Below are 16145 nucleotides of genomic sequence, written 5' to 3' on the forward strand. Positions count from 1 at the left end.
CGCTGCTGCTGCCCCATCTGCTCCCCCCGTCCACGGACCTGTAGACAAGGGTTGGCTGAAATGCTGGCTTTTTTTGCTGCCTGCCTCTCACTGCTGCTTTTTCCTTCTTCTTTTTTTTTTTTTTTCACCTTCATCCATTTTTTTTTCCTCTCCTACAACTTTTTGTTTTCTCCTTTCTTTGAAGGTTGTCAGACGTTACCGAGTCGCCCACGAGGTATATTTCACCGCTGTCAGCATCAGGCGTGGTCTGATGGCTTGGTCAGCTTTGCCTTCTCCTCTTTGATTTAGCCTGCATGAGTTCCCGACACCTCTAATCTTTTAATTTACTTCACCTTAAAAGAAGATTTTTTTTTAACGACTGTTGTAGAGAATAACTTGAACTTTTGATAACTAACCCTGAAAAGCTTGATTGGTAAATAATCCAGGTATCTGTAAACTAATCAATTTAACCTTTTCTTTCTCTTTGGGGGTAAAGTAACCCTCAGCAGCGTTGGCTCGTTTCACATCTGTTTGACGTAGGGACTGTGCTCCCAGTTCACAGTAAATGCCACAGAGTCCTGTTCGACACTTACAGACTAAGGGAGCCTTTAGAAAGTCTGGAATGGTTTCCCTCCTGCAAAGTACATGTTTAAATATTAACAGATGAAACAGCTGGGAGCTTTGCATCCCAGATCCTAAAACAAATTACCCTTTTTAGATATTTAAAATCTTATGGTGACTTTGAATGTAAACCCTTTTTCCTCATTTTCTTATTTCGAATAACTCCATCCCAAGCCATTGCCTGGCCAAATACAACATGCTTTGCTGCCCTCCTGTGGTGAAGACTCAGACAGTTCAGATATTCTTACTTTAAGGTGAATACAAATCCAGTGCAGCTTCTTGGAGGTGGGAGCCGCTAAGGTACTCCCAGGTCTAAAAGATGAGGCAATGGTTGTGGAGCAAGTTGTTCTCTCAGCAGAAATCCCCCAGGATGTTTTTTTCACCTAGCTTCCTACCACCCTTACATTGTATGAGTTTTTTACCCATCATGCATCCTGTACACTACAGGTCCAGCCACCTGGGCGATGGCCACCTCCAAACCAGACATCATGATCATCCTGTTGAGCAAGCTGATGGAAGAGGGGGACATGTTTTATAAGGTGAGGGACGGGAGGGAGGGGCAGCGTTTCCTCAAAACAGCCACTGACTGTTTCCTGCATCTAGCATCTACCGACTTCTTGATAGTTCGCATCTATGGTTCTAGAGGCCAAGGAAAACGCCATCCTTCACCAACAGGTTGATAAGTTGAGAATCTTGGGTTTTTTCCTTCCCGACAAGAGAGCAAGAGTGGCCCGCACGTGCCCACAGCAGATCATCCTGAAGACCTAGCTTTACCTGGTCACTGATAGGCAGCATGGAATCTGCTCAGTGGGACCCGAAAATTCACGGGCAAGTAAAATTATGTAGTACAGGTATTTCCAGTCTATGCAAGATCGAGAGTCACTTATCTTAGCTTTCATATTTAATATATACGTAGATTGTCTATTAATAATAATAGTTTATCAGCATCTCTGAGTATGATAAAGTACCTGAGACAAATAGCAATTATAAGATTTGCTTGAAGTCACTCACCGAATGACAGCAATTTTAAAAAAAAAAAAAGAGTGGAGTCTTTTTATACTCACAATTCAAACCGAAGGCTTCATACTCTAACACAATTTCTCGTGGCCTATAGAAAGTCTCTTCAGAACATTCCATGTCAGAATTACCAGATTAGCTGAATCTTCTAAATGTAAACACAAATCCAACCCAGCTTTTGGCAGTGGGCGTCAGGAAGACATCCCCAGGCCCAAAGACTAGGAAACAATTGTGAAGCACACTACCCTCCACCTCGCCCCCCCCTCCCCCCACCTCCACATAAGGAGTGTACAGAGTTCCTGAGAGCAGAGTTAACATTTCCTGAGGACCCTTCAGTATGAGTCCTGATAATCTAGGACTCTTAGGCCTCTAGGAAACTTGAGTCCTGATGTAACCATGATTTCACATGACTTCAAGGAAGGGCCTCATTAGCTGTCATGTTTGTGAACTTGAAAATGGCGTTGCTCTCAAGAGTCCAAACCCTGGTTAGAATATGGCTTCTGATACTTCAAGATCGGAAGTCCTACCCCCTAAGGGGAATGGGCAGAGCCACTACCGTTCCCACCCAGAGTGCTGCCTTGGCAGACTCCAGATCTCTCCTTAATGAAAAGAGCTGAGGAGAAAATAAGAGCTGGGGCCCTCGGGTGAAGCTGCAGCAGTGCGGGAGGAACGGCGCCGCCCGGGATCGGCTAAGAGAACGGGCGGTGCCTTCTGCGTCATTCTGCGCTGTTTATAGGTTTTCAAATGCAGACTATAGGAGAAATTCAAGGCCCCTGTGACCACGTTCCTAGGTGGGTCATAGATTTACTTCGTCTTGGAAAAATCCTTCCTATGTAGTCAGATGGAATCACAGGTTCTCAGCTCGGCTTCTCTGCTACCACCTTACCCCGTGCCTCTTCCAAAAGCAGGGCAAACTGACTGATACTGTTTCATGCCGTGAGGTTCGGGAACCAGCAGCTAGATTGTTTCAGCTCCTGCATCCTTTGTAGAGAAGAGATAACCTCTTCTAGAGAACCGACAAGTGGATCAGCAAACAAGGAAAGAGTTTTCCAGACAAGCCAAAACTAAGGAAACAGCAATAACTTTGGCGTGCTTGGGACTGGGCATGATTCATGTGCCAGGGAGATGGGGTCAAGAAAAGCTCCTTTGAAATGAGCAGGGTCAGTATCTTGAGAACCCAGTCAGGAAGCTGAGGTCCCAGGCCTTTCATTCACCAAGGCTTCCCTTCTCTGGCTTGTGTGTTGGGGAATCCCTTCCACTGTGCCTTTCCTGCTGGGCCGGTTTCCTGAAGGAAAGTCTGGACCCTCTGCTCTCACCATCAGAGCTAAAGCTAGTCTCTAGGCAGCCGGTTGGGCGGGGCTGACCCTTAGGCACAGCTGGTGACGAAGGCAGGGGGCGGGGCCGGACTCACCCAGAGTCTCTGCCGACCAACTGTGTGCTTTGCCGTCTTGTCCTCCCATCAGAAAGGCAAAGTGAAGGAGGCTGCCCAACGCTACCAGTACGCTCTGAAGAAATTCCCCAGAGAAGGGTTTGGTGAGGACTTGAAAACCTTTCGGGAACTGAAGGTGTCTCTTCTCCTCAACCTCTCTCGATGTCGCAGGAAAATGAATGTAAGTCCCTCTCATCCCGGCTCCTTTACTGCAGTCCTGGAGGTTGACAGTCCATGTCACTCACTAGCTTCTACCAGGCCCTGAACTCTTTCTCTGCCCTATTTGGAACTTGGTTGTCCTTCACAGAGCACTGACATTTGCGATTTAAAAGAAATCAACTCTTGAGTACAATCCATATCTCAAAACTTTAAAAAAGTTAATGCTGTAGGCACTTTATCGCTTTCTGAATTTTCGTAATTCCAACTGAATGTGATTGGAATACTTCCGTGACCCTCTCCTAGCCCCCAAGTCAACTTTCTGGTCTACGGGAAAATGTGAGAGCGATTGTCTTTAGGATTCCAGCTGCAGTTAGATAGGAATTAGTCATTCCCTCCCCTTCTAGAAGACCCCTGAGTCATTTAAGGAAGAGCTGGAAAGAGGGCTCAGGACCATGGATTTCAAGGTTTAATTTCTAAGGCTAATCTCGAACTTTTCACTTCTTTCCTCATCTTTTTGTGGTAGCAGGCCATGTCCCTTCCTTTCACAGAGAGAATCTTAGAACCCTTCCTGGTCCTTCATTGTCTCCCAAGTAGTTTTTGGTCCTTCTTGCCTGCCTCGCAGACACAACCTCTGGTGCCCTCAGCAGCCTCGACACACAGAGGGTCGAGAGCCCTCCCTCAGGTGGCAGGGATAGCTGAGGTTCTGTCGGGGAGCTGCCGTCCACCAGCCTGAGGTCTCACAGTTCGCCAAGAGATAGAAATAATCCAAGCCAGCTAGGAGTGTCGATCAGTAAGGAACTCAGCTGTACTAAAGTCAGATTTCAGCCTCAGTGGCAATGGGCCTGCTGTCAATTCCAGAAAGATTATCTGCGTGTATGATCTTCATACCATCCGTCTACAACCTGACGAAGAGCCCTGATGCAGCCTTGGGTGTCGTGAAGGACACAGTTAGGACCCTAAGTGGCAGAGGTGCTGAGGAGAGTGGGGATGTGGCAGAGGTTCTTGTGGTGAGGGGCGTGGTTGCCTTAGGGGGAGGCAGTGAGGTTCTTGGGTGAAATAGAAGAATCTGCACCATATTTTCTTATTATACCAGCTAGTGAGAACGAGACAAAGCTGGTTTCTTTTTTGCCTAACAAACACTATTTTTCTTAAAAATAATCTTCCCAGTCTACGGCCATGCCACCCTGAACAAGCCCGATCCCATCTGATCTCAGAAGCTAAGCAGGGTCGGGCCTGGTTAGTACTTGGATGGGAGACCACCTAGGAAGACCAGGTGCTATAGGCATAAAAAATAAGGGATTGTAAGTTGACAAGGTGCTTGCAATCTGTGAGGTCAACCAAGGCTGGCCTCGCCAAAAAAAAAAATAATAATAAATCATCATCATCATCATCATCATCATCATCATCATCATCTTCCCAGAAATAATGAGTGTCCCAAAAGAAAAAATTAAAGAGTATGGTTAGAAACAGAGTAGGGATAGAAGACAACCCTTTTAAGATGGAATACTTTCTGTCTAGTTCCACATTTGTTCAGAAACAGTTAACCATCACCTCCCATGGCCAGTGCTAGGCCAAGCACATGAAGTCTGTCTTCTTTGATACACAACTGCCCACTGACTTTGTTTTAATGTTTACCTATGCCCCAGGGCCTTCTTTCTACCTAAGGCCTCGTTTTCTGCGTCAGGAATCACAAGTGTAACCAGAGGCTCCTGTGCTGTACTATGGCTCTGACACTAAAAAAGGAGGAGAAACTTCCCTTTTACATAAGGGTGCCTTACAAGCCCCAGCTTTGTCCGTCCAGGGGTCCTCAGTGATCTAGAGATGAGGCGACAGCACGGACCTGCCACCGACTAGCTCTCCTTTTGTTTTGTTTTTAAATGTGTCCTAAGTAAGGAACCAGTTAAGGAACAGGCCAGAGAAGCCTCTGTGAAACAGAAAGGAAATTACCATTTATTGAGCATCTACGACGTGCTGAGAACTGTGTAAAGAGCTTTTAAATGCTTTATTGCTCTTAATCCTACCTGTGAAGTAGGGATGGATGAGAAATCATACAGCGCACTCAGAGCAAACCAGAGACTCGAGCCCGAGTCTGACTTCCTCCCCCATGTAGTCTCCGTAGCCAGCGCACTTCTCCTTCACAAGCCCCATCCTCTTGGATGCCACTCATCTCTGCGAAAGCCAAGGAGTAGCGGGTGCAGCAAGAATGTGTGTGGGGGCGGGGGAGGTAAGACGAGGTTGCACGTGAGGTGTAGAGGTGTGTCTTCTCCTCGTTACATGCGTGCGTAACGAGATTTAGGTTTCCAAAGTCAGGTGCTTCGTTGGGTTGACATTTGGCTTCTGGGCTAGAAAGATCTCTGTTGGAAAGGCAGAAAGAAGGCAAATTTAAAGTATTTCCATACGTATGGGCAGGTAAATTCCCATGAGCAGTCGCAGGGCCACACAGGGCAAAGGCAGAAGGAACTTTCAAGCACTGGGCCACGTGGCTAGAGCCATTCTAGGCATGTCGGGAATCCCAGGTGTTCCGTCTATAAGTGTCAAAGAAATGTACATATGATCTGTGTTATTCCCAAGTTGTCTATTTTTTATATCTCTTCAATGACTCATTTGCACACCTATTGTAATGACAGGATTTTGGAATGGCGGAGGAATTTGCTACTAAGGCCCTGGAGCTGAAACCGAAATCTTATGAAGCTTACTATGCAAGAGCAAGGGCAAAACGCAGCAGCAGGTGAGGAGAGAGAGAGAGGGTGAAAAGCAAGAGGTCCCTTTTCTACATCTGGCCGAGGCAACGTAGGCCATCCTGGGGCACAAGTACCCAAATGTGTCTGTCCCCGAGGACTCTTCGGGCCAAGCTTCGGGGATGACTCCCATAGCACAGTGCTCAGCGTAAGAATGGCAAATCTTCGGGGCTGTGGGACTCTAGAGCATTTTGCTTTGGGTAAAAAAAAAAAAATGCCTTTTCATTGTTGGAGAATGGCACCTTCTTCCGAGAAGCCTCTGCCATACCTCAGTCACTTATTAACCCCCAAAGCAGGTAGCATGAGAGACACCAGTGACTTAAGAAGAGGTCACTGAAGCAGACCCTTTTAAAGGGAAAAGGAGGATGAGTCACTTACGTCACAAGCCCCTCTTTCTTTTCCTGTAGGCATTGGGGGGTAGTCTTCCTTCTGGGGCTCTCCTCAAGCCTGATAGCATCAAACCCAATTCTCACCTAAACCCCCCACCACACCACACACACGTGGAGACAGGAGGTCCTTGCCGCGGGGTTTGAGAGGGCCCAAGAGAAACCCATCCCGCACGCCCATCTGCTGCGGTTCGGCCAGTGGGCAGAAAGAGCTCCAGAAGGACCTGGAACCTGCCATGGGTGATCTTGAGATAACTTGTCACTGTCTTCGATGCCTCCTGCCCAGCGCCCCTCCCTTCTCCCAAACTGCCCAGGAAGGAAGTGCCTCAGGTCCACTGCTATGACCAGGGGAAGTAAGGGTCCTGGAAATGCCCCCGGGTTCAGTCTAGTGATGACAGTGGCAGTAATCCTAGCCTCAGCTAGCCGGGGTAGCGCAGTTCCTACAGAAGCTTGACTGTCAAACTCTCTTTCCCACTGGGCAATTCCTTCCCCACAAGGCCAGTCGCTCCTTTTCTGGGCAATGTGAATAGAGAGGATGGGAATATCTCTGATGGTCCATGTCCTCATTTACAAATTAGAGTCTGAGTTGTGTAGTCAGCAAGCCTAATAATGCCTGCCCAGCTCTGATGTAGCGGAATGGAGGAGCCCCAGTTCCTGTGGGGTGAGGGCTAGAAAGGGCAGAGGACAGAGTTCTTGCCTAGGATGGAACAGGCCTGAAATTTGGAGCCAAAAAATCAAGAATATAAAGAAAAAAATTCTGCTGGATCAGCAAGATTTTTAAATATGGTAGTTGCTATTTTGTTCCTAAGCTCATTGACAGTGACCCTGTAAATGACAACCCCACCCAACCCTCATACTGCCTGGTGTGCCTTTGGGCACTAAGAAAATCTTCCTGAAGGGCCTGACTGGACTGGCAAAATGGGGACATTCCCCCACTAATCCCAGAGAGGCCAGAAGGAAGGTGGAGGCTGAACGGGTTAGGGAATCATTCTGGACTCTTCTAAAATGACAGCCTACCTGTTTCGTTCCTTACAAATCAAAGGAAACCAAACCCCACCCCCTAACTCCCACAGGTGCTGCCACGGTCCTCTGAAATAGTCACCATGTTCTCAGCCCTGGGGGATTCCTGTCGCTTCAGAATAACTCCAGTTCCTGTGTTTACCTTTTGTCAAGCAGACAGTTCGCAGCAGCCTTAGAGGACCTGAACGAGGCCATCAGGCTGTGTCCAAACAATCGTGAGATCCAGAGGCTCCTGATGAGAGTGGAGGAAGAGTGCAGACAGATGCAGCAGCAGCAGCCGCCGCCGCCGCCGCCGCCGCCGCCGCAGCAGCCCCAGCAGCAGCTCCCGGAAGAAACGGAACCGGAACCACAGCATGACGATATATACTCTGTGCAAGACATATTCGAGGAGGAGTACCTGGAACAGGATGTCGAAAACGTTTCCATCGGCCTGCAGACAGAGGCCCGGCCCAGTCAGGGCCTCCCGATCATCCAGAGCCCACCGTCCTCCCCAGCCCACCGGGACTCCGCCTACATCTCTGGCTCCCCGCTAGGCTCGCACCAGGTCTTTGACTTCCGGTCCGGGAGTTCCGTAGGTTCTCCCACTAGACAGAGCTATCAGTCCACCTCACCCGCTCTTTCTCCGACTCACCAGAACTCTCACTACAGGCCTAGCCCACCGCACACTTCCCCAGCTCACCAGGGTGCATCGTACCGCTTTAGCCCCCCTCCTGCAGGAGGGCAGGGCAAAGAGTACCCAAGCCCGCCCCCCTCCCCTCTCCGTAGAGGCCCTCAGTACCGGGCCAGCCCTCCCGCCGAAAGCATGAGTGTCTACAGGTCCCAGTCTGGCTCACCCGTGCGCTATCAGCAAGAAACAAATGTCAGCCAGCTTCCTGGCCGGCCAAAATCTCCGTTATCCAAGATGGCCCAGCGGCCCTACCAGATGCCTCAGCTTCCCGTGGCGGTTCCCCAGCAAGGGCTCAGGCTGCAGCCCGCTAAGGCCCAGATTGTGAGAAGCAACCAGCCCAGCTCCGCAGTGCATTCAAGCACTGTCATCTCCACAGGGGCCTATGGCCAAGTAGCCCATTCCATGGCTAGTAAATACCAGTCTTCACAAGGAGACTTGGGAGTAAGCCAGAGCCGCTTGGTTTATCAAGGGTCCATTGGGGGGATTGTGGGGGATGGGAGACCTGTGCAGCACGTCCAGGCCAGTCTGAGTGCAGGCGCCATCTGTCAGCATGGAGGGTTGACCAAAGAAGACCTTCCCCAGCGGCCTTCCTCAGCATATCGAGGTGGCATGAGATACAGCCAAACGCCACAGATTGGGCGGAGCCAGTCTGCATCCTATTACCCAGTCTGTCACTCAAAACTAGATCTGGAGCGTTCTTCCAGCCAGCTAGGTTCCCCCGACGTGTCACATCTAATCAGAAGACCTATTAGTGTCAACCCTAATGAAATCAAGCCGCACCCGCCGACCCCCAGGCCGCTGCTGCACTCCCAAAGCGCGGGCCTTCGCTTCTCTCCATCCAGCCATAGCATCTCGTCGGCCTCCAACCTAGCTCCCACCTTCCGGCCATCCTCCTCGATCCAACAAATGGAGATCCCACTAAAGCCGGCGTATGATAGGTCATGTGACGAGCTGTCGCCAGTGTCTCCCACGCAGGGAGGTTACCCCAGTGAGCCCACCCGGTCCAGGACCACACCATTCATGGGGATCATAGATAAAACAGCCCGGACTCAACAGTACCCCCACCTTCACCAGCAGAATCGGACCTGGGCAGTGTCGTCAGTGGACACCGTCCTCAGCCCCACCTCTCCAGGCAACCTGCCCCAGCCTGAGTCCTTCAGCCCACCATCTTCTATCAGCAACATTGCCTTTTATAACAAAACCAACAATGCACAGAATGGCCATTTGCTGGAGGACGATTATTACAGCCCCCATGGGATGCTGGCTAATGGGTCCCGCGGAGACCTCTTGGAGAGAGTCGGCCAGGCCTCCTCGTATCCCGACGTGAAGGTGGCTCGGACCCTCCCTGTGGCTCAGGCATACCAGGACAACCTGTACAGGCAGCTGTCCCGGGACTCTCGACAAGGGCAGACATCCCCTATCAAACCAAAGAGACCATTTGTGGAGTCTAATGTTTAAAAGACGTTTGTTGGAGTGAGACCCCTATGTTTTCACTGCACATTTTCAGGCTTGGTTTCCACATCCGAGGTAGTTCTCTGGCTTATTTTCTCATGTAGTTTCTGTGTGGTGTTCAGAGGTGGCAGTTCACATGCTGAAACCCTTTGCATGCAGCCGACTGGGAAGCTGGCCTCCAGTGAGCCAGGACTTGTTTCTCTTGTCTGTGCCCCAGACACATGCGCTCGCGCTCTCTCTCGTCAGATGCCAGCGAGGAGATTGCTGTGCCGTGTGCTTTAACCCAGGGAGATCAGACACACTGGTCAGCTTTTTCCAGGAGACAATCGCTTTCACTGATGTTCTCGTTGTGTAAATGTCTCTCTCCTTTTTTTTACAAAAATGAGATGTTCTCGTTTGTTTTCTCCTAGGAACTTTAGAAAGAGTGTGATGCCCCTTTGCCTTTGCGTCCTTATCCAGTGTTATCCAAATAGCCAGCCCCAGTGCATTCTCGGGCCATGGGCTTCTCCCCTGGGCTCCAGCTCCCTGCAGTCAGGTCCTGAACGTTCATTTAAATTATTACTGGTCTTCCTATGGGGGGGTAAAAGGATCAAGGAGAAAGAGAAGAAATGAGTCTATTAAATTGGAAGAAAAAATATACATAGTTATTTGAAATATCACTACATTAATTTTTCCAAGAAGCATTGTAGGAACATTTAGAAAACAACCAACCCTTTAAATATTTCCGTCAGACGAGGAAATTGGATGAGAATCATGGGTATTTTTTAATAAGCCACTGAAAATTAGTCTTTAGATTTAAGCTGACAACCATTAAAAACTACTGATTTTCCACAGGTGGGGAAGGGAGTAAATAAATATATAGAAAGAGAGAAAAAAAAGACTTCTGATTCTCAGTGAAAGGCTATAGAAAATCTTTGCTTGTAGAAATCTCCCTTTTAGATCCTGATATATCCCTGAGCATCATAATCCACAAAAAGCAAACTCTTCCTGAAGATTAGCTGGTGCAATAATCCTGTTAGCTGGATCTTCACCTAGAGCCAGATCTCGTTCTACTGGCCCTCTTTTTTAAAACCCAGATGGTATAGTGAAGAATTTGGTTCTTTGAGAAGCAAATTGAACTCTCTTGAGACTGAAAAACTTATTTCCAGGGTTTACACCCAGGGCCATTGCAATCCGTAGTAGATGTCGTCTGATCCCATTTCAAGGTCTGTAGTTTCATTATCTATTTCATTTTTCAGGCAGGAGTGATATTTGAAAAACAAGACACCACAGAGCGTCTCCTTTTAGAGTGAAGAGGGACCCCTTTCAGCCTGGGTGGGGGCACACGAGATAGACAGCAAGTCTTCTGATCCGGTCACCCTCCACACATCTTGTGTGTCCTGCGGTCATTTGCTCAGCTGTCCTCTGAGTGACTGAGGCCAGCTTGTGATGACAGCAAGAACAGTGAAACCAAAGCCTTAGCACAGGCCCGGGACTGAGTGCATAGTCCAACAAACGGCTAAGCCTGAGCAAAGAGGGTTCGTTCTCTGTCATTAGGGATCATTCTGCTCTTGTTAGTAAAGGGCTACAGGAAGGGCAGTTTCTTGAATAAAAATCCAGATGTGGCCAGACCTCTTTGTAGTAGTAAGTGTCCTCCAGAAGCATCGCCAAGACGGGGTGCGTGAAACTGAGATCAGAAACACGTCTTTACTAATTTAGATTCTGCCAAATAGTTGGACTCCCTCCACCCCCAAGCCCAAAATAGGCCAGGACCTGTCCCTGTGCTAGAAGCAAACCGCCCAGGTCACTCGAGACCCAGACACTCTCCACTCTCCGATGCCGAAGGACTCTCGCACTCAGCGAGAGCAGAGTGGGCGTCTGCGTCCCTCCTCTGTGTCTCTCTCATCAAAGAGGAAATGTACAGCATTAGCACAGCCTACACCCGGCAGCCTCACTTCCTGTTTGTCCAGGTCTTAACCCGATAGGGCTTTTTGCATCTTACCCCTTTTTAACCATCTCTCACTGATGAGCTGCTGCTACATTTTGAAAAACGTCTCAGTGTCTATCAGTAAAGTGCCCCTGCCTCTTTGGAACACGACACGTACCACCTGTACTCGCCTAAGTGGGTGAATAGGCTCCGTAGTCTTACAAACGCCACTGATGCCGCTTCTCCCAGGGTCTCTCTTTCGGTTGTCCAGGTTAAACATTTTAGGGTCTATGCCTTACTGGGCAAAACACCTAAAATGTCGACAGTCAAAATGCAGTTCTTTTTTTAGCCATTCGTAGAAGGTGTGAATATCACTACTGGGATCCAGTTGTTTTTGACAAGAAAATGCCAACTGGACCTTATTCGGGGAGGGGGCAGAGTTCTTTGTAAGCAGACTTCCTGTGCCCTGTTTGGCTACTTCACTGCCATGGGATTAGTACTGTATCTTAGGGGTGCCCCTCCCCCAGCAGCACTTACTGAATCAATGTCTGGTTTCAGGTGGGGGGAAGCTGTTCAAATGAAACTGGTAAGTTCCTCTCACCCAATTCACATCACCCCAAAATGGAGACAGTGGTGATAAACCAGCTTATAGGTTTCTCACCAAATTGTATGTTCTGTTTGCCCGGAATTCTTGCACTAATGGGTTTCCGTCACATCATGTCTATAAATGGGTGCACTTTACTGTTTGAATTTGTAACTAATACTGGATATTTAAGTGTGAGTAATGTCTTCATTAGAAAATAGCAAAACTGCTCTTGTCTTTTAGTGTATTTTTCAAGAAAAGGAAAAGGAAAAAAGAAGTCAAGCAGTGGATCACAACATTTATAGCACAAGAAATAACTTGTATATAAGCATCAAAAAGATTAAGAATTTTTAAATACAAGAAAAAAATATTTGCAGTGATTTTAAAGTGCTTTTCCAGCAATGTTCTTAGGGACTCCTGAGACATGGTTACTTTATTTACTGGATCAGTAAGGCACACAATTAACACTTAAAAATTAATGTTTATTTACAAAGTAAAGGGGAAAACCTGTGTAACATGAGAATTTGGCATGGACAAAATGGAGACCATTTTGTATCTGCTGTTGTATCTTGTCCAGGTGGCAGATGTGCACTATTAAAGTCCCAAGTTAATAGAGCACAAACCCTTCTTGTTCTTCTCCCATGTGCCCTCTTTTTAGATGTGTTTAACTGAAACTTGAAGGCTCAGGAAAATTCCACTAATTAGAATCATGTACAGTACCCCAGGTCGTTGTCCAGAGATACAAGTTTGCTAATTTCGTTAAGCCTGGATTACTAAACACTTTTCCTAAATTATTGTAAACAGAACAGCTTACAGAAAGGTATTCTCAGTCCTTATATTGTATAGTAGTTTATGAACCCCTCTCTAAATATTGGTATTTTTATATTCCAGAGATGTACCCAATAGAAAAATTAATCGGTATCTAATTTAATATCCATACGTATTTTCCTTAGGTTTTAGTCATAGACAGTGGGTTCTGTGGATGTCACCTTGCTTCACCATACCTTACCACTAGGTGTCACTGTGGCTCTGCACCAGGCTTGTCTGGTAGCAAAGAATGACGCATCTCCTCTTGAGAAGCCACTACCCGGACAGCAGGCAGGCCCTTCGCTCAGAGGGTTTAGGAAGGAGGGAACAAAGAGGTCTGGAACGGGGTCTTCGTGCATCCGCGCCAGCGGTGGCAAGATAAGCTTTTTGAATGCTGCCTGCTTTGGACCTTCGGCCAGGCAGAGGCTGAGAGACCCCTTTCTTCCCTATCAGTACCCATCGCAGTTCCTCTTGGCCTCCAACTTTTATGACCCCAGAAGTGTCACAGTTGGATGGCTTGATTCAGATAGTTATTTTTCTACCGCAGAAATGCCTTGGACGAAACCAGTTGTTCACTGAATCTTTGCCACAAAATGGAACAGGCTCCCCTCAAGGGGCAGGACGTGCCCACCCAGCCCCATCCCAGCCTCCCTCGCCCTGCCCGTCCGTCCTTGGGCTGCCCACTTCTCAAGCTGATCCGCAGAGGCAGCCCGTTGCTGCCGCCCCGCCAAGGCCTGTGCTGCTGTTGCATGTGCGATATAGGAGGTGTGGTTTCTTCTCCTCTAGGAATTCCAGACTGACCATCTACCATGCCTAACAACAATGAACAAAGGGCTTAGGGGTTAGAGCTACCTACAAAGACGTGTCATGGAAACCTTCACCATGCAATGCCTTGAACTCAGCTCTGGCTGCTCCCGAGAAAAGGTGGCTGGCTGGGGGCCTGGACACAAGCACAATGGGGCTGGTGGAGCCATGTGCAGAGCTACTTGAATAACCACTGGGTCTTCATCAACTCCTTTTATAACACAGACCACTCAAGGGCTGAAGTGTTGGTAACCTGCATTTCGGTGTCCAATGCCTCACAGCAGCTGAGCCACCCTGAGATGCTTGTGGCCGTGTGGTGGCCACAGTCAGAGCTTTGAAAGTCAGTACCAAATGAACGCATAATTGGACACCAAAAATCAAGTGTTACTTTCATGTTTCCTCACCCACATCACCTCATTTCTTCCTGCCGAGTCTGCGATATCTCCACTAAGCTGACCTGTCAGGTTCTAGCTGGATGCCTGTAGGTGCAGGCCAGCGTCGCTTCCATGTTTCTCAGACAGACCTACTCTGGGAGGGAAGGAGTCTAGCTGCTGTGTTTTTGTAGCACTTGCTGGCCGGATTTTTCTTTTGCCTAAGCACTAACCAGAACGTCTGGTTAGGGGGACTCGATCCCCAGTCCCCAGGACCAGACAAAGGGTTAATTCTGGAAAATTCAGTACTTGACTGTACCTGCCTTATTGTGTACCAACTTAACTGGAAAAAAAAAAAAGGAGTTAGAAATGCCGGCTCCAGATCTCTCTCTCATTCACAGGTTATTTTGGAAATCTGCAAGTTACGCTTCCTGTTATGTTTTTCTGTTTTGTTTCCGTTTTTTTTTTATTTTTTCCCCCCTTGGCTGATGCCTGCTGAGTGGGGCCAGTTCCTCGTCAGGCTCAGGGCAGGTGCCATTCTCAGGCGTGGCCTCCTTCCCATCTCGCACAGCATCCTTGTCTCTGTTCCGTCTCCTCCAAATCCAGGATGATTTTAATTAGTACAGACGTGTACAGTCTACAATTAAAGAGCGATTTGTACTAATATGATTTTGATTCTTCCTCCTCTTTGCTGTCCTTTCAAGACACTTGCTGGAAAAAGCTTTAATGCACTTAGTTTTCCTTTAGGTTTTCTATAACTCAGATGTAAAGGACTTTCTCTGTACAGTATATTATTCAATGCATGTTTGTTCTCTATCCCGATATATTGAACACCACACAGTTGTGAACTCGTGCCGTGGGGATGTCCCACACCCAACAGAGGCATCTAGCCCCCTGTGTATAAGGAAAGACATTTTCCTTTGCTGTACTTGCTTGAGCAGTTTTATTGTCTGTACATGTGAGCTGTGTGAGATAGATGTGAAAAGTTAAATGAATGCATTTTTCTGCCCATGTATACAGATCGCCATCTGTACAATGAACTGTATGTATGAAAGCAAATGTACTTATTTATAAATGGGTAACACTTGGAAAAACATGGCGTTGTGGTGCTTCCTCCTTCCTTTACGATCTCTCTCCAGGGAGCTGACTCTCAAGCTCACCCTCCCTGAGGCCTGCAGTGCCAAGGACACTCCCCTGAGGACGACCTTGGCACATTCAGGTGATGGCCAAATTCCCGATGATTTGGTCTCTTGCGGGACATTCACAATCTCCCCTTCAGGCTGTTCTTCACTCAGTGAAGTGGCTGAGCACCCGCTCGGAGCTGGACACACCACAGTAGGCACCGGACAGCTGTGGGCGAGGGCCCGCCCGTGAAGGCTCACTGCGTCTGTTGACAAAGGGAGGCCCTGTCCTCAGTGGAGTTCTTCGGCCATACCGCAGGAGTGCGGAGCCCTCCTGTTTCACGTCAGTAGCCCAGGCTGCACCCTGACCCAGCTACCGTACCAAAACCCAAGGCTGAAGCGGACCGCCAGGTAGAGCTACTGAGTTCAGAGACTGCTCCCCTCGGGTGCAGGGGCAGCCGTGGCTGTGGTTCCCAGGGCCGGAAGCCCACTGCTTCCAGTGGCTTTTCATTTTCTTTAAAAATCTGGCCGGATACGCCAGTCCTCACGCTGTAGAGAGCTAGACGGCTGTGTCGTGAATGGAGAGGCTGCAGGTTTCCCAAAACTGGCTGGACACACACCTTTTTAAAAAAGTGTCCAGCAGGCTGAGTCCTGCAGCCTTTCCTGTCTGGCTACCCCTCTGTCTACGTCAGGGACAAGCAAGGAAGGAGACCACTTCCTCTAGACACCAGACAGTGCTGAACAAATATGCCTGCTGTGTAGCGACATCCATTTCCCAAAAACGAGCAAAGCTGGGGAAGCAGGAAACTCCAGGCATGCGGTCACCCCTGCTGGCTGGACACCGGAATTGTCTCTAGAGAGGAGAGGACGCGAAGGACTCACCTGCGTAGTCTGGAACCATCGCCGGGTCGCTCTAGTTATTTCGTTAAAAATCAAAAATGGCTGCCAAAAAAAAGTGGTTGGCAAAAAAAAAAAACTTTTTAAGGACTCCTGGGACATTGGAAGAAAGGTGAAAGGAACTGTTTCCTAAAAAGCTAATTCTTAAAAGGAATTTGTCCTGAATCTGATTTTTAAAACCACTCAGA

At 48.3% G+C, this 16145-nt stretch overlaps 1 protein-coding gene and 1 non-coding gene across 9 annotated transcripts in view; both read left to right on the forward strand.

Moving 5' to 3' along the window:
• Positions 1 to 15033, forward strand: part of TANC2 (tetratricopeptide repeat, ankyrin repeat and coiled-coil containing 2) — a 288365-nt gene extending 273332 nt beyond the window's left edge. For 6 of the 8 annotated variants that reach the window (XM_016128285.2, XM_016128304.2, XM_016128256.2 and 3 more), the window contains 5 exons: positions 185 to 214; positions 1048 to 1139; positions 3081 to 3227; positions 5833 to 5933; positions 7506 to 15033. In XM_016128285.2, the coding sequence (XP_015983771.2) occupies positions 185 to 214; positions 1048 to 1139; positions 3081 to 3227; positions 5833 to 5933; positions 7506 to 9474 (2339 nt within the window). In that variant the 3' untranslated portion in view covers positions 9475 to 15033. The remainder of the gene's footprint in view (positions 1 to 184; positions 215 to 1047; positions 1140 to 3080; positions 3228 to 5832; positions 5934 to 7505) is intronic. The other 2 variants (XM_016128313.2, XM_016128265.2) reach the window with 1 other exon arrangement.
• On the forward strand, positions 4372 to 4490 carry LOC118604565. The gene has a single exon (XR_004951780.1). It is a non-coding gene; the product is annotated as a 5S ribosomal RNA (ribosomal RNA).
• Positions 15034 to 16145: the final 1112 nt, after the last annotated feature.

Source organism: Rousettus aegyptiacus, unplaced genomic scaffold (assembly GCF_014176215.1).
Source record: "Rousettus aegyptiacus isolate mRouAeg1 unplaced genomic scaffold, mRouAeg1.p scaffold_m13_p_6, whole genome shotgun sequence".
NCBI classification, from domain to species: domain Eukaryota; kingdom Metazoa; phylum Chordata; class Mammalia; order Chiroptera; family Pteropodidae; genus Rousettus; species Rousettus aegyptiacus.